Source organism: Nothobranchius furzeri, chromosome 15 (genome assembly GCF_043380555.1).
Source record: "Nothobranchius furzeri strain GRZ-AD chromosome 15, NfurGRZ-RIMD1, whole genome shotgun sequence".
Classification (NCBI taxonomy): domain Eukaryota; kingdom Metazoa; phylum Chordata; class Actinopteri; order Cyprinodontiformes; family Nothobranchiidae; genus Nothobranchius; species Nothobranchius furzeri.
Genome location: NC_091755.1, coordinates 27,811,270 through 27,830,034, shown reverse-complemented (window position 1 = coordinate 27,830,034; position 18,765 = coordinate 27,811,270). Strand labels below are relative to the sequence as shown.

Genomic DNA, 18,765 nt, shown 5'->3' with positions numbered 1-18,765 from the left:
GATTAAGGGAAAGAAAAATGAAATGAGGTTGAATTACAGCCTCAGCATCTAAAGTAATCCCACAGTTTACTCACCAGTGGGAACTCATGGGACACCCTCCAGTCAGGCGGAAGCTTTGCACCAAATCCCAGAGCGGGAAACATCTTATCACTGTCATAGTCCTGGATGATCTCTCCAACTGCCTTCAGAGCCATGGCATAGGCATTCATCTGATAAGGGTTCATGTAGTGTAGTGAAGTGGACTGTGATGGATTTCCTTTTGAGAAAAGAAGTCAGAGTCACTCATGCAAACCAGAGGACTGAGAGCAAACTGACAACTGCAAGATGAGAAACAGAGGATGGACAAAAACTAAACAGGCTGATCTGAATGAGACATGGAGCTCAACGGAGATATAAAATATACTAAGCTAAAATTATGCTTATTATTCTATTGAATAATTAGTATGATCATTGCTTTCAATTAAATGAGTTAAAACAAATGTCATTTCTCTTGGATCAATAAAGTATTTTTGAATTGGAATTGGAAAGAGTTATGCACTGCCAAATGATGATGGTTGAAATGAGATATGTCCAAACCTGTATCAGTAGTGAGCTTGGGCTCTACTGCTGGACATTTGTTTCAGTGATTTCAATTATGTTTTGAAGTTTAGGAGGGAATGTTATAAAAGAAAATAATATTTAATTTTATGTAGATAACCTTTTGAACAACCTCAGTTTGGAGACATAAAGTTTGATAGCTGACCAGCTAACAGCTAGTTCACATGGAGTTTGGCTCAATTAAAACAACCCCAGTCTCCCAAAGTACATGTGAAACATTAAAGTGAGGGTCAAGGCCTGGGTGGAGATGTATTTCATCCACACTTCCTGTTAGGAAAATGCTTCTAAAAGAGGCGTCGCCTGGCAGACCGAGAGAGCAGCACTGAGGCAGTGATAGACTATTTTTTCAAGGTGGCGAGCAGCTCAGAGCGCTAATGTGTCAAATCGGCAGGTGAGTGGCTGAGCCAGGTGGAGGTGCGGCTGCCTCACCTGGAGACCAGTGCTGTGCAGCCACCTAGTACTTTGCTGACAAAGTCACGTTTTTCAGCTTTGCCATCAGCCACAGCAGGTTCTACATAAATGTGGAACAGAGTTTTAACCTGAAGATGGAGATATAATTATGGTTTTGGGCTGAAGTATTAAAATTTAAAGTAATTTGCACTAAACTGCCACATTAATGATTACACGTGTGTACAGCACCATTAGACACTCATCTATACAGGTTATCAGCAAAAAAAAAAAAGTTTATTTAGGCATTACTTGCTCTTTAATATTTAAACTTCAAAGCATCATTTTCATAAATATATAGTTAATATGTTTTCCTAAATATTACAACAATCCAGTAAACCATGTCAAAGGCTACACTGGAAGTGTTATAGGTACCCACTGTTGCTAATTGTTGCTGCGTGAATTAGCTAATTTAGCTAATTTATGCCTAAAAAATATAAAAGACTTTAAAACCATATTTGTATGAAATCTTATGAACACTTAGACATTCGGGTTGTTTAAAAGTAGCAGTCATTCATTCGGAATGGCGATAGCTTATGATGAGACTTACAACTCAGTTTTTCTGAACTGAGGCTTGTTACGTCCTCTATTGGTGGATATGGAGAAGGACGGGGAGTAACACAGAGGCATGTGCTTCAGTTGTGGAAATTGTAAACACAGATTTATTACAAGGATTTTAAAATGACAAAAAGCTCCAAATCTAAAAGTACTTAAACACATTGTTAAAATGGCCAAGGGTTCACGTTTAAAACAGACATCAAATGCTCCCAAACATTCACAAAACAAAGTCCACTGACTTAAACACAAGTTTGGGAGCCAAGAGGTAACCAGCACTCTGGTCCCTCGTCGGTTAAAAACCTCTAAAAGCTCTTAAGCTTCACTAAGCTTAAAGAACTAAAACCCATTTAAAAGCCATTAAAACACAAACAAATGGAGCACATGAGAGAACTGGCACAGATCCAGTCTCTCCCTTCCTCCTGGCAGCTCTCCCTTTTATGCTGCTCAGGAGGTGATCAGCCCAAGTGAGTGCAGCTGTGCAGGTAGGAGGTGGAGGAAGCACTGATTGTCCTCTGCAGTGTCAGATTTCTGAGGCAAACGGCAACAGCCGTAACACTTCCTCCCTTAAAAGAAAGAAAAAAAATTAAAACACGTTCAACCACAATTTTTTTTTCTTTCACCTTTGTCCTCCATGGCTTTTATCACAAACACTCCCAGGTTTTTTTTTTCCAACAAGAATTCCCTCTAGCTAATTGAAGGAGTCTAGCTGATCTCCATCCTAGTCTTCATGGGGCGTAGAGATGGGCCGATTAAGCACATGTGCCGAGGCACATTCAAAACCAATAAAGGGAGGGGGTTAGCCACAGCCCTTCCTGGGGTGCTCCCGAGATGATGAACTGAATCACCAACACTAACCTCCATAACCCCAACTCTAGAAAAACAAAAACCAGAACGCATCCTAAAGAGGGTGCGCTCCAATAGCCTATAGGGAATTCACTCTGTTCACTTTAAAATATAACAAGCACAACAGAATATAACAAAAAGGACATACTTACAATACCTGAGAGGACACAGCTGACCACACATCTTAAAATCCTATGAATAAAACCTGTTTGCAAAAAGCACATGCCATTAAAAGTCCTTCATGGAATGGTTGATATCCCGGACGAGCCCCCATTGTGTTACGTCCTCTATTGGTGGATATGGAGAAGGACGGGGAGTAACACAGAGGCATGTGCTTCAGTTGTGGAAATTGTAAACACAGATTTATTACAAGGATTTTAAAATGACAAAAAGCTCCAAATCTAAAAGTACTTAAACACATTGTTAAAATGGCCAAGGGTTCACGTTTAAAACAGACATCAAATGCTCCCAAACATTCACAAAACAAAGTCCACTGACTTAAACACAAGTTTGGGAGCCAAGAGGTAACCAGCACTCTGGTCCCTCGTCGGTTAAAAACCTCTAAAAGCTCTTAAGCTTCACTAAGCTTAAAGAACTAAAACCCATTTAAAAGCCATTAAAACACAAACAAATGGAGCACATGAGAGAACTGGCACAGATCCAGTCTCTCCCTTCCTCCTGGCAGCTCTCCCTTTTATGCTGCTCAGGAGGTGATCAGCCCAAGTGAGTGCAGCTGTGCAGGTAGGAGGTGGAGGAAGCACTGATTGTCCTCTGCAGTGTCAGATTTCTGAGGCAAACGGCAACAGCCGTAACAAGGCTGTTCAACGTTTTCTACAGTAAGATGTTAACTGTTTTAAACATTTCCGCAGAAACCCATCCAAAATGGTGGAAGAATAAATGTTATAATGGATTTAGTGCATGTTATGTATATGTCCCTTAAACAAATTCTGTTCAGAATGACTTTGGCTCTCTGCCCAGAATCAAATGCATCAGATTAGGTTTAACATTCAAACCCTTCAATAAAAATAAGTGACAGAAAGATAATAAGGGAGATAATCAGAAGCACGGAGAAAACTCATGACACAGTTCTACATCTGATGATGAATGAAAACACAGCGGGGTAACGGCAGTTGAAACACTCACCGTTTGATGCTGTGAAATCAATGGCCACTGTGAAGTGAATCTGAGTTCTGGAACAGATGAACAAGGGAAATGTTAGCAAAAGGCAGACAGGGAAAGCTCAACGCTGCAGTTTAATGAGGCTCTCGCAGGTTTACCGTACATACACCGTTTCTGTCATCTGAGGGGAGGTGTGACAAACGTACACCCAAACACACTGTTCATTATTCACCTTTATTATCTACTTTCACAGCTGCTTGTTCATGGCCATGGTCAATTATGCAACACAGGATCTTGTCAAGCTTTTAATAAAGTCAAATGCGATCCAAAGATTTTTTTTCACAACTTTAAAGGACGGTCGAAGAGAGTGCTTTTGCTAATAGCAGATCCTTCACCCAAACTGTTACAGCTCCAAAGCATCTGCAAATTAGAGGAAGTAAAAAATACACAAGCAGATGGAGGCACCTCGGCTAATTAGTGCAGTCCTGCAATCCTGGTGGATCATTGAGACGATTTATTCTTGTATTAGTCTGTTTGTTTTGGGAAACATTTTTCATAGTTTGTCTTAAAAGATTTAACAGCAGACTGGAGGGATTACAAACACATTACTTGATGTAAAAAACAATGAGTGACATTAAAAATTCACCCAGAGTTTCCACAAATGCATAATAAATTGTTGCAGCGAGCTTCAGGACTGCTCAATGAAATCAGTCCACTCTCACACCCACCTGTAGCCATTTCAGCCACTAAAACATGCTTCACTGTCTCTCTCATTCAACTTGTTGTAAGATACATAAAAGTAAAATTAAAAATTCAGGTGTTCTTCTCGCTCCATTAAAGCTGAAAATAAACCTTTGTTTTCTTTATCCATGAGAATAATAAACACCAGACCTTGAAAAGAAGCAAAACATGGCCTGTTGTCATAAAGAGACAAAAGAAGAGTTAACCCTCCCACTGTCCTATGGGTGTGACCCCACGAGGAAAGTTGACCATTGAGCAGGGTTGATGGTTTATCCCTTGAGGTCCACGTTGCAGAGGTGAGGAGTGAGCACCACCATCGTAAGTCTCATCAACTTGCGAGGTCACCCATAAAGACAGTGGGAGGGTTAAAGAAACAGGAGCTCAGATCAAAGTGTGAACCATTCAATTGTGATTAAGACTGATTGCCTCCTCCTGATTCCAGTTCTATTCAGATTTTCACAGCATCTGAGATAATGGCGCCTTCGTCCTGCGGAGACTGACCTCGGCTCATTAATCAGCATTGAGCTGCAGCGTTCAGCTGACAAAAGGAGAATTGTTGCGTTTGCATGCTGCCTCCGTTCGAAAGTTTCTGCTGATTTTCTGTTGTTAATTTGAAATGTTCTGGTAAGAAAAATCAAAGCTATGAAACAGAGTTGAAGCGTAAAACATAAAGACTGATATGGAGGGCAGAGCACATAATTACAACGTATGAGGGACAACCAGGGACTTTAATCTAAGTAACCTCACACTGACACGAACAAATCTCTCAAACACATGTGAAAACCTCTCTCTCACACACACACACACACACACACACAAATGTGAAAACCTCTCACACACATGAGAAAAGCTCATACACACACACACACACACACACACACACACACACATTCACACATGAAAACCTCACACACATGAGAAAAGCTCTCACACACACACATGTGAAAACATCTTGCACACGTGAAAACCTCTCATACACACACACACACGCACACACACACACACACACACACACACACACACACACACACACACACACACACACACACACACACACACACACACACACACACACACGTGAAAAGCTCTCACACACATGAGAAAAGCTCTCACACACACCCACACATGTGAAAACCTCTCAAACACACACATGTGAAAACATCTTGCACACGTGAAAACCTCTTATACACGTGTAAAAACCTCTCATACACTCACATGAAAACACACATGTGAAAACCTCTCACACATGTGAAAACCACTCATACACACATGAAAACTCTCATACACATGTGTAAAAACCTCTCATACACTCATATGAAAACACACACGTGAAAACCTCTCACAGATGTGTAAACCACTCATACACAAATGTGTAAATCAGAGATTTTAGAGGATTAAAATGAGGTTTTGTTTTTACGTGTGTTCATGATATGTTTTCATGTGTGTAAGAGAGGTTTTAACTGTGTGTGTGAGAAGTTTTTACATATGTGTGTGAGAGGGTTTTTATGTGTATATATGAGAAGTTTCTCTGTCTGTGTGTTTGTGTGTGTGAGCGTGCATGCCTGTGTGTGTGTGTGTGTGTGTGTGTGTGTGTGTGTGTGTGTGTGTGTGTGTGTGTGAGCGTGCATGCCTGTGTGTGTGTGTGTGTGTGTGTGTGTGTGTGTGTGTGTGTGTGTGCGTGTGTGTGTGTGTGTGTGTGTGTGTGTGTGTGTGTGTGTGTGTGTGTGTGTGTGTGTGTGTGTGTGTTGTGGGGATTTTCACATGTGTGAATGAGAGGTAAGTTAGAATAACGTCTCTGGTGGCTCCTCATAACACAGAATCAGCTTTAGATATAAAGAACTAAGGCCCTGTCCACACGTAGCCGGGGATCTGCCAAAACGTAGATATGTTTCTACGTTTTGGCCTGTCATCCACACGAAAACGGAGTTATTTCACACGAAAACGGATCTTTTTAAAAACTCCGGCCAAAGTGAAGATCTGCGTTTTCTCCGTTTTGGGTGTCTGCGTGTGGACAGACAAAACCGGAGTTTTAAGATCCGCAACGTCACTTTCCGCGACAAAAAATGCGGACATCACGTGTGCGACCTGTGTTTACACTAGCCGACATCATGGAAGCCCTCAGAGCTGCGCTCGCTTTATCAATTGTCCAAGCGCTTTTTGCTTGTTTGTTTTTTCAAGCGGAAATACTGCTCCTTGCGGAAGACCACAGACAAAGGACGAGGTTAAGAACGGGGGAAGTACTGCTGCCTACAGGTCTGGCATGTCCTTAACAACGTATTTATCCGGGTACGTGTGGACAGAGTTTGTTTTTAAAACGAGGTGGTGTGGATGCAAGTTTTTGGAGGGGCGGATATTCGTTTAAAAAAAAAACGGCTACGTGTGGACTAGGCCTAAGTTCAGCTATTTTAGTCATCTGTAGTTTTTAAATGACAGGAAGAGTGTAGGAATTTAGATATTAGATGTGATCAAAATGTAAAGCACAGAGAAAGCACTACTAAAAGTTTCCAATGATCTTGATCTACACTTTACCTGTTGGAGCTCACAGACATGATCATGTTTCATCACATGCATTTTTAAAAACACTCTCTACAAAGTAAAGCACTGAGCCTCAAGAATACTAAAGATTTCCCTTCAAGAATTCCTTCAAACAGCATTAAAGGAATATTTTTTGCCCTCTGGAAGAATGTTTCTGTGTAAAAGTGATAAATAATTGAGAGATGGCTTCATGAATGGCCTCAATGTGGAGAAAAGGGTTTACATCCTTCAGGACTGATGAGCCAAGACCGAGGTGCATAGCTGATGTTTTATACCTGATCCAGTCTTCCTAATTAAGGAGTGATCCATGCAGAAATGTTTGTTTTTATTTTATTTTTTTACATTTTTATGGTGTTTTATTTGCATTTCAAGGTTATGTCAGCAGATTAAGTAAGAAATTCCTACCAGATTTAGACCCTGGATGAACCAAGACCTACGTTATTCTGCTGTTGGTGATATTTACACTGTTAATAACAAAATAACCTTGTGTTGTGAGGTTGACGGTGGTGTCAAGGTTTATAAGGTAACATAGCAGGATCAGATATGAAATTTGGGAAACTGAAGTTGTTTTATGTAAGCAGTGACACATTTTGGCCTTGGATATGCTCAGACTAGCCATCGGACAATCAGTCCTGCAGGATGTAAACACATTTTCTGTCTAAACAGAGACAGTTCTGGAAAATATTAGCATTTCTGCACAGAAACACAGTTCAAACTGAAATCTGAGCCACAGGATGGTACAACTTCAATACAATTTTCTCTGTAACATCTCAGACTGAACTATTGATGCAAAGATTAGGGTTCTGTGGTTCTGGTTGAATGTTATGGTCAGAGCAGACATCATGGCTGTCTTTGATGATGAATAAAAACACTCTAAAACTTTTGCACATTTCTTTTTGTCTGTACTCGGCCTTCAACTTGTAATGCAATGAGAGGGTTTATTTAGGAGCTGAGAAAACTACTTTGAGACCCAGAAAATCAATACAGAATATTGCCGGCTTGGTGCTGAGGTGCTGTCGGTTTTGTAGGTCCATTAGCAAACAACCACAGGCTCATCTGGACACATTTTTCTATCCTGGTAATCCTAAAATTCATAGTCCCTCAGAGGAGGTCATTTCTCTGTTATATTTGATCTTTCAGTAACTTTTTTTATTCGTACTTTGCTCAAAGAACAAATTAAAGTACAACCATAATTTTTTATAATTGGCCAGAAGTTGATGATTCTGACATCAGCCTTTAAATGGTCTCAGTTTTGTTCCCAGCCACAATTACAGCTCCCAAATTGGGTTTTATGTCACATTCAATTAACCCTCTCAGGCTCAAAATAGGTTTTGATAAAAGGACGAACAACTAAGTCCTTCAGGGGTCTTCTGAGTTAAAAAATGCTCATGAAATACATACAGTATGTGGAGTAACCAGGTAGGTAGGTAAATTTCTTCTTCGGGTCAGGGATGAGATCCTGCCCAAAGCGGAGGAATTTTAAGTATCTCAGGCTCTTGTTCACGAGTGAAAGAAAACTGGAGCATGAGATCGATAGGCGGATTGGTGCTGCGTCTGCAGTGATGCGGGCGTTGTACCGTTCTGTCGTGGTGAAGAGAGAGCTGAGTCAGAAGGCAAAGTTCTCGATTCACCGGTCAATCTACATTCCTACCCTCACCTATGGTCATGAGCTTTGGATAGTGACCGAAAGAACGAGATTGCGGATACAAGCGGCCGAAATAAGTTTTCTCTGCAGAGTGGCTGGGCTCTCCCTTAGAGATAGGGTGAGAAGCTCGGTCATCTGGGAGGGGCTTGGAGTAGATTTACTGCTCCTCCACATTGAGAGGAGCCAGTTGAGGTGGCTCGGGCATCTGGTCAGGATGCCTCATGGGCACCTCCCTGGTGAGGTTTTCTGGGCACGTACAACCGGGAGGAGGCCTAAAGGAAGACCCAGGACACGTTGGAGGGACTATGTCTCTCACCTGGCCAGGGAACACCTTGGGATTCCCCTGAAGGAGCTGGCCCAAGTGGCTGGGGAGAGGAAAGTCTGGGCCTCTCAACTTAAGCTACTGCCCCGTGACCCGACTTCAAATAAGAGGATGAAAATGGATGGATGCATGGATGGATGGATGGATGGATGGATGGATGGATGGATGCATGGATGGATGGATGGATGCATGGATGGATGGATGGATGGATGAAATCATCAATAAAGCAGGTAACCCTCTGATTGTCACAAAAAAACTATAATTGAAAATATAATTGAGGTTTGAGAGGTAAAAACCAGCTATAACTAGGGATGTGTATTGGTGAAATTATGGTGATACAATACATATCACGATAGAGGGGAGACGATACAGTATATCACAGTACATTGCAATACATTCAGTCAGACAATATTAGTGAATTTTTAGACTGAATTTATTGTAGGATAATTTAATAAACAGTTCACACTCATGTTTAACATGAGGTATCTGAACCATACGTAATAGAGGGATTTACATTTCAATGGAGGAAACAAAACCCATTGCACACTGTTGCTAACTAGCACTCAGCGATTGAATTGCACCAAAAGAAAAGAAAATACACAAATGTTTGCATGTAAATTCTTCCAAAAATCAGATACACAGCTTTTGAATATCGATATAATATCGCTGGAAAAAATATCACGATATATTGCCATATCAATCTTTTCTTACATTCCTAGCTATGACAATATCAACCAGCTACATTGCAGAATAATTAACTTTACTAAATTGAATAGCACCTTCTTAGGGTTTTACAACCCCCCAAGGGCAGGTTAGTTATCTAATTTGCTATACGAGCTCCGTGTTTCTTTAATCAGTTTGTTGAAGTTGCTGCACAGAAAAATCAAACTTTCCGGCGCAGACTTGTGGAAGATATGCAGCATCATGCTGTAAAAATTGAACAGCCTTTAAATTCTCTAAAAAGTCTGATCTGTCGCCTCTCCAATTCAGCGGCTAATCTGCATTTCCATCCTTTAAGTGTTTTCCAGGTCATATGCAACCTCAACATCGTCTCCCAGAACAGAAACAGTATTTAGCTTCTTCTTTATTCTTCCTAAATCCATCAGATTTTCTCTTTCTCCTGTATTGTTTCAAAGGGGACATATTATGACTTATCTTGTGTTAAAATAATTTTATGGTTGATACCAAACATTTTTATGGAGCTTTTTGCATAAAAGTCTTCTTATATAAAGTGTTTTCAGCAGTTTTATTTTTGACTTTCAGTACCTTCCAGAATGAGCCGTTTCAAGTCTCTGTAAGACAAACTGGAGCTGGCCACGCCCACCCATCCCCCACTCAGGCTGCTATAAGCTGAGAAGCTCTGATGTCTGGCTTGGAGTAGCCGCTGCTCCTCCAGCTGCAGCTCTCTCTTTCAGAGAGATGGTTCCTTTCTATTTTTTCTTATTTGTGATGTCACAAATGGAAACTTTTTTTAAATGGCTCATTTTAGGCACATAAGTCCTGAAACTAATACTGACAGAAACTCATGGACGAATTTGACGTGACCCAAACTGGTAAGGACCATTACTGTTTTTACAACCATTTTTATTTTCACCTCTAATTTAGTTTTCTGTTTGGCTGTTTGGTGTTGATTCAAGATTAAATATTCTGCTTCAACATAGAATAAAATAACATGCAGAACAACTCTGGCTCCAAGTCAGAACGAACCAGCAGGTGTATAAGTGATATAAGCGAGCAGGTCAGCACACATAACCACCATCTCAGATTTATTTCTGTCACAAACACAACAAAGGGCCAATCAAGATGCATGTGTGCACCAGAAACTAACCTAGATGAGAAACGCTGCCATGTTTTCATATAATCATAGTCAGCCGTAAAACACAATGAGGTCTTGTTAAAGTGTGGCTATTCAGTCAGGCCACAATAAATAAATGAATAAATGTCAGTTTCATGGTTTTATGACAACTAAGCAGTGTGAGATGAAGTCACTATGCTTTTAATATGATCTCCACACAATACCACCATTACACAGCTCATCCAACCCCAAATTGAATTTAATAAGAATATAAATCTTTCATTAGCCTCTGAATTGGAGCACTATGGCTTTTGGGCTTTAGTTATCTCTATTCGACTATATCCTTGCACCAACTGAAGGTTAATGAAAACGGATAGAAGACTTCCATTTTGGAAGGACTGGTCATGGTTCAATGGTGAGTCTAAAAGAGAAAATTGGCTTTCCCCCCCACCTTTGAAGAAATCCTCCAACATACATTTTGTTAAGTATAACCTGTTAGAGATGGAGCAGAGAAGCAAAATCTCATGAAGAGAAATCAATAGCTCAGATCTGAAATATCAAAGCTGGATCTTAAATCTGCGATATTCAGCCAGCTGCTCAGTCTCCTTTTCAGATTTTCCATCGTTTTTCTGAATAACTGCGTCGCCCGGCACCTGAGGGATGTTTTTCATTTGGAGGAGGTGAAAAAAGCAGCCATCTCTTTCACTCCGTATCAGTCCACACGACAAACACATAAAAATGTCTCAGCTGAAGCTAGAAAGGACTAAATGTGTATATTTAAATAGCTGCCATTAATGTAACAGTAAAATTAAATCAAATCTGGCGGAGAAAATGTTTTGAGAAATCCAATGTTTGTTGCAATGAGGAAAAAACTCAATCAACAGAAAAATAATAAAACTATGTTTTGATAACTAGAGGTGATCCAATCACTTTTTTTTTTTTTTTTGCTCTCGCTTTGCTGATACCGAGTCCCAATCCAAGACTTCAGCAAAGCATTAAAATAAGAAGGAAAAATGGAAAACACATCCAAGTTTTACTTTTATTTTGTTCTTATTATTATTTGGGTATGTCTTTCTTTCTGTATTTATGTAATTTTCTTAATTTCTTTGCTCAAAGCTTCACATGTTTAGGAATTACATTGATTAAAAAAGGTGTTAATGTAAATATATTTAAAAGTAGCAGAGTTGCTCATATTTCAAATTGCTTATGTTCTCATCAAGCGACTGTATTGAGTGACACAAGTTCCTGTGGTGGGACAGGCACATTCCAACTAGTAGCACAGCATAAGTTTGGTTGCACAACTGAAGCATCAGCGGAAGCGTCAGCCCTTGTGTCTCAGCCCCTCCGGTGTGAAGACACTCCGGGGTAAAGACATACGTGTCTACCTGTGCGTGTCCACAGAGCAGGTACACAGAGCAAACAAACTCGACCCAGACGCGGCTCCATAGACACCTTGCAAAATGTGCCATTATCCTATAGCTGTGATCACTGACTTCAGAGGAAGGTCACACACAGCAAACCGCTTTTGCAACCTTCAAAACCTCTGCTCGCTAAAACCAACTCCCCCCAAAGACACCCACCTGTCTATGGGACTGTGGAACTGCCAATCAGCTGTAAACAAAGCTGACTTCATTACTGCATATGCAAACCACCTGCCACTCGATGCACTGGCTCTCACTGAGACCTGGATCAAACCATGTGACAATGCCACCCCATCTGCTCTCTCAATTAACCACACTTTCTCCCACACTTCACGTGCATCTGGCCGAGGTGGTGGAACGGGCCTGTTAATTTCCAACAAATATATATAGTCAGTTGCTACCCATCACTAAATACAACTCCTTTGAATAACATGCCATCCAGGTAACTGTACCAAAAAATTCTTTTTGGTTGTCATATATCGACAACCAGGTCAACTCAGAGACTTTCTTGATGAACTCGACACCCTGCTCTCCTCCATTCCTGAGCACGACTGTCCCACAATGGTCCTTGGAGACATGAATATTCACCTGGACAAGCCCAGCTCATCAGGGTTCCTCTCACTAATGTCATCATTTGATCTAAAACTAGTACAAAGCCCTCCAACTCACAAAGCTGGAAAAGCACTTGACCTCATTTTCACCAGAAACTGTGCGATAGACACAATCTCTGTCACACTGCTGCATCTTTCCGATTATTTCTTCATCCATTTCAGCTCGACTCTACAAGGGAGGTTCACTGCTTCCTCCCCAATGGTCTCATTCCGCCGCAACCTCCACAATCTGGCACCCAACCACTTCTCCTCTCTTGTTGCCTCCACTCTTCCATCTCCCAGCACATTCTCTGCTTATGAAGTGAATGAAGCCACCGAGTCACTCTGCTCCACACTCTGCTTTTGTCTTAACAACTTGTGCACTTTAGCCACTAGACCTTCTAGATCCTCTCAGTTGCACCCTTTGCTAAATGATACCCTCCGGTCTCTACACACCAATCTTAGAGCTGCGGAACGGAAATGGCGCAAAAGAAAAGATCCTGGTGATCAACTTAATTTTCATGAATTACTGTCATTCTCTGCCAGCATCACTGATGCAAAGAAAGCTTTCTACACTGACAAAATTCTCAGCTCTACTGACTCTCAGAAACTATTTTCAACATTCAAAACTCTGCTCAACCCTCCATCTCCACCTCCTACCAACAATCTATCAGCTGACACTTTTGCCTCATTCTTCACTGACAAAGTGGAATCTATAAGCAAACAGTTTACTCAACTGGCCACTCCTGAACATTCGCTACCACAAACTCCTTCAAGCCCAACCATCTCAGACCCTACTGCTTCATTTTCCTCTTTTTCCCCTGTCACTGAGAACTGTGTGTCCAAGCTTCTCACGTGCAGCCGCCCTACTACATGCCCACTTGATCCCATTCCGACTAAGCTGCTCCAAGCTATTGCTCCTACAGTAGCCGCAGCAGTCACACATGTGATCAACGCATCACTGACATCCGGTAAATTTCCCACCTCAAGCATGCTCAGGTTAAACCGCTGCTAAAAAAAAACATTTCTTCCTCCAAATCATGTGGAGAACTACCGACCTATTTCTCTCCTCCCTTTTCTGTCCAAAATCATTGAAAGGGTGGCTTTCAAGCAGATAACAGAATACCTCTCACAAAACTGTCTGCCTGACCCTTACCAATCTGGGTTCAAAAAGGGCCACTCCACTGAAACTGCCCTGTTAGCAGTGACTGGATCCTTAAAAGAAGCTAGAGCAACAGGCAAATCCTCAGTGCTTATCCTGCTCGACTTATCGGCTGCATTTGACACTGTCAACCATGGCTTCCTTTAGTCCACACTCTGTAGCATGGGCATCACAGAGAAAGCACATGCCTGGTTTGAATCGTACCTCACAGGATGATCATTCAGTGTATCTTGGCTTGGACAATCCTCTACCGTGCACCATCTTGCCACAGGAGTCCCCCAGGGCTCTGTACTAGGACCGCTTCTCTTTGCCATATACACCACCTCACTGGGTGAGATCATTCGATCACATGGCTTCACCTACCACTGCTATGCAGACGACACCCAGTTCTATCTGTCATTTCCACCGGATGGCAACAGTGTCTCTGCACGAATATCAAACTGTCTCTCTGACATATCAAAATGGATGAAATCCCACCATCTCCAACTCAACCTCTCTAAAACTGAACTACTTGTCATCCCAGCAAAACCATCCAAACAGCACAATATCTCAATCCAAAATGACTTCCTATCTCTGGCTCCTTCAAAGGCAGTTCGAAATCTGGGTGTTGTGATTGATGAACACCTGACCTTTAAAGATCATGTTGCCTCTGTTGCTCGTTCATGCCGCTTTGCACTGTATGACATACGAAAGATCAGACCATACCTAACACAACATGCCACCCAGCTCCTGGTGCAATCTACTGTCATCTCCCGCCTCGATTACTGTAATGCCCTTCTAACTGGTCTTCCAGTCTGTACTGTGAGACCTCTTCAAATGGTCCAGAACGCAGCGGTGCGTCTGGTCTTCAATCAGCCAAAAAGAGCACACGTCACCCCTCTGTTCATTGAGCTCCACTGGCTACCGCTAGCAGCACGCATCAAATTCAAATTGCTAACACTAGCATACAAAGTCCAAGATGGTACGGCTCCCATCTACCTGAATCCTCTTGCAAAGGCTTATGTCTCGGCCTGGCCGCTCTGGTCATCACAGGATCGTCGGCTAGCAGTGGCTACACCACACTCAGGACAATCCAGACTCTTCTCATGCATCGTTCCACAAATATGGAATGACCTACCAAGCACGACCAGAACAGGGACTTCCTATTCGATTTTCAAGAAACTCCTGAAGACCCTGCTCTTCAGAGAGCATCTTCTAAACTAGCACCTTGCATGCACCTGTCCCTCTCTCTACTGTCCACTCCTTGTTCCCTCCTCTCCATGATACATCATGCTGCCTCACTGCCACTTACGACTGACTGGAAATTGTTTGTTGTTGTTGTTATTGTTTTTAGCCTCAAGGGCAACATGCCGATCATCACTTGAAAGTCGCTTTGGACAGAAGCGTCTGCTAAATACATAAACATAAACATTGCACCATGACTGGCAGGCTGACCTTTCCCTGTACAACACCTGCACCATGAGAAACTCAGATGTGTTGCTGTCCTTCTCCAATTTCTCTGTGTTTATTAACGCATCTTTCACTGCTTGCTGTGTCCGTGTTTTTGTAAGAGTTGCCACTGTGAACTGGAACTCATTGAAGACAGATAGTCCGCTGTAGTCTGTGTTTATAGGTGGTGGTCATGTGTAACTCTGATTGGCTGCATTATCAGACCAGTAACAAGCACTCATGAGCAAAAATTGTTGTTTAAAACTTTGTTCTTGAACAACACTGACTATGTTTGTTTGGAGGACAAACACGGAAAAGTCAGTGGTATGTTCTTAATAAACTGTCTCCTTGCACTGCGATCCTCTACATGAATTCAAAAGCAATGATTTTTATAGCTTCCATGTATGCAGGATCTGCAGTTTGCAAGACGTTGCTGTAAAAGATCAGGATCAGGGAGAAAAGTATTCATGATCAGTGATAATCTATAATACCTCCTTAGATTAAAACAAAATAGACCTTTACCTGTTGTATGAAAATGCTTGTTCAGATTTTAAAAATGTAATCTTCATATCAAAACAGCAGCTAAAAATCAAACATTTTGCTATTTCTTCAAGATCCTCCAATAAGTTATTCAAACCCAAAGTTAATGTCTCAGAGTCTTCCAGATATAAAATCTGATCACGGATCAGCGGCACAATCACGTTTTATCTGTGCTCTACCCACACTTTTAATCTTTTCATTTGAGTTTCTTCATCAGTTCAAATTCAATTCAAATTCAAAAATACTGTATTAATCCCAGAGGGAAATTGATTAATCATGACATGGCTTTATCATCCATGCTTCCAATAATCTGGTAAATGCAATAGCTTTTATTTTCCATCATTTTTAAAGAGAACTGTCATTTTACATAACAAATGTTATAATATAAGTGTATTTCATTAGAGTTTTACACAAATAGTTACAGTCATAAATACTATTTTGTGCCTTTTATAATTTAAACTGTTTCTTATTTTTCTGCAAAAATGACATCAGGCGGTATCCTTAAAATGTCAAAATTCGATATTTTCCTGTCAGTCAAATGAGAGAAATAAGAAACTGAAGCGTTTTTCTGATCACATCTGTGTTTCATTTCTACATCCAAGTAGTCCGTCTCATCCAAAATCCAATTTGGGCTTTAGGCGTGGAGTCTTTCATTATTTAGGAGATACCGATGTGTGGATTCTCTTATAGATTGAATGCATCATACTCTAAGTAATTCAGACAGCTTGGTGCTGCTGCAACCACAAAGTATCTGAGCTGAATGACATTTTGTCTGATAAAAGACGGTTTGGTACAAAAAAACTGAGAGAGAAAGCTTACAAATAAAAGATGCAGCCTGTGTCAAACCACGAAAGACATTAAACAGAGAGGCTGATATGACTGAGATACTCAGCTATTCAGCATCCAACATAACAACCATATTGTATTTTCTATCATGCAGACTTATTATCACTGCAGCTACTTTTAGGGGTTTTTAATGCATGAGGTCTCTGCTTGTTCAGGGTATTTTTTCAAAGAAAACACCTGGGGCTCAGTAACAGCAACACCGATGGTGGAAATAATCTCTTTGTGAGACATTATGTTTAACAAGCATGTGTTTTTAAAGTAATTTTCTCTGCTGCCGTGCTCTTTGCTGTTGAAAGAAGCTGATGAGCTTTTAGCATCCCTTATTCTCTGTAACAGAAAAATAAAGTGTCTCTCTGCATAATGCCCCACTCCCCTCAGTGCTAATTAATGAGCATCTGAGGTCATTTCTGCATAAAAAGCTTTATTTGAAGATAATATTTAAAAATAATTTTATTATATTTAAAATAAAAGAAGCTGTCAGATAATTATGTTAAATGATTGTGAAATATCTCACCAGCAGGATCTTTGAACATCAGTTTGGAGAATTTTGATTGACCTAGTCCAAGTAGGACCAAGAGCTCTGATCACTTTGCCATGAATTTCTCCAGCCTTATGGACTCCTTCAGCTTTACCCCGCATGTTTCTGGCCCCCCACACACCAGGGGGTACACTCTAGACCTTGTTTTTACCCTGAGTCTAAATGCTGACAGTGTTTGTCCTGAGGACGTTTATATTTCTGACTACCATTGCATTTTCTTTAACTTGTCAGTTTCTGTGCCCCTACCTCTTGCTCGCCGTGTGGTTAGTTCTCGTTGTCTTATTGAGAGCACAGCTAGAAAATTTTCTGCTGCTTTTGATCCACCCTGTTCTTCTGATAATGACCCAGATTCCTTAACTTCTCAGTTTAACGAGTACTGCCTCTCCATTCTGGACAATATCTGTCGTGTCAGAACCAGATCAGTTCCTGCAGTGAACCTTACTCCCTGATTTAATGACAGCCTTCGCAGCCTGAAGCGCCAATGCAGAAAAATTGAGCGCGTGTGGAAGAAAACACATTTCCACGTCCATCTGCTGCACCTAAAGGATCTTCTGACATCCTTTAACTCTGCAGTCAGAGATGCTAGGGTTTCCTATTTTTCCAACCTGGTGTCCCAGAGCAAAGAGAACCCCTAGGTGCTGTTTAACACCATCAGCAGCATCGTCTCTCCTGCCTCTCCTACAGCCTCCATCCACTCTGTTGCAGACTGTGAGAACTTTCTGTCTTTCTTTGTGGACAAAGCCAATAAGGTTAAATCTAGCATCTCTCCTTCAGCCTTATCGCCTCCTCTCCCAACTCCAACAAGGCCCATCGTCCTAGATAGCTTTGCTCCTGTTTCTTTGCCTGAGTTAACCAAACTAGTTAACTCCATGAAGACCTCTGCATGCCCCCTCGACATCTTACCCTCATCTTTGTTTAAAAGTGCTTTTCAGAAGATGAATGAAGATAAGACTGAGATCCTCATCTGTGCCCCAGACAAGCTGGTTCCCAAAGTGAGAGACTCTCTTGGTCAGCTTGCTTCTCACACCAAACCTTCTGTCAGGAATCTTGGCATGACCTTTTACCCAGCTCTCACCCTGGATTCTCATGTCAGTTCTCTTGTTCGCTCTTTCTTCTTCCATCTCAGGAACATTGCTAAACTGAGTCCCATTCTGTCCCACCCTGAACTTGAGACTGTTCTCCACACCTTCTGGTGACAGATCATTTGCTGCTGTGGCCCGCAGACTCTGGAACTCTCTCCCCCTGAGCATGAGATCAGTGGACTCTGTGGACTCCTTTAAAAAGCAGCTGAAGACTCACTCTTTCAAAGTGGTTTTTGGATGACCTTCTTCACCACTCTCTCTATTCTGCTCTCCCCACCTATTCCACCTTCCTCAGGATCCACTGATTTCCCTCTTTCCTATTCACTCTCTCTTTCTTTACATTTTTTTAATCACAATTGTCTGTTTTTGCTCATTTTAAATATATTGTTAACCATTTCCTAAATGATTTTTTATATTTTTACATTATTTGTTTTTGTGAAGCGCCTCGTGATTTTTATCTTGAGAGGCGCTATCGAAATGATATATTCTTCTTCTTTCTTCTTCATCCTTGCTGTTCTTTCAATCCAAATATCATAAGATGTGAACTGTAACGTAG

General features: G+C 41.3%; 1 protein-coding gene across 3 annotated transcripts in view; it reads right to left on the bottom strand.

Annotated features, from left to right (window-relative positions):
- The window catches only part of cpne5a (copine Va), a 100,212-nt gene that overhangs the window by 19,923 nt on the left and 61,524 nt on the right, over window positions 1–18,765 (bottom strand). For 2 of the 3 annotated variants that reach the window (XM_015967756.3, XM_015967754.3), the window contains 2 exons: window positions 3,589–3,635; window positions 75–256 (listed from right to left, as the gene is read on the bottom strand). In XM_015967756.3, coding sequence (XP_015823242.1) covers window positions 75–256; window positions 3,589–3,635 — 229 coding nt within the window. Of the gene's footprint in view, window positions 1–74; window positions 257–1,594; window positions 3,522–3,588; window positions 3,636–18,765 lie in introns of those variants that run through there. The other variant, XM_070544638.1, reaches the window with a different exon arrangement.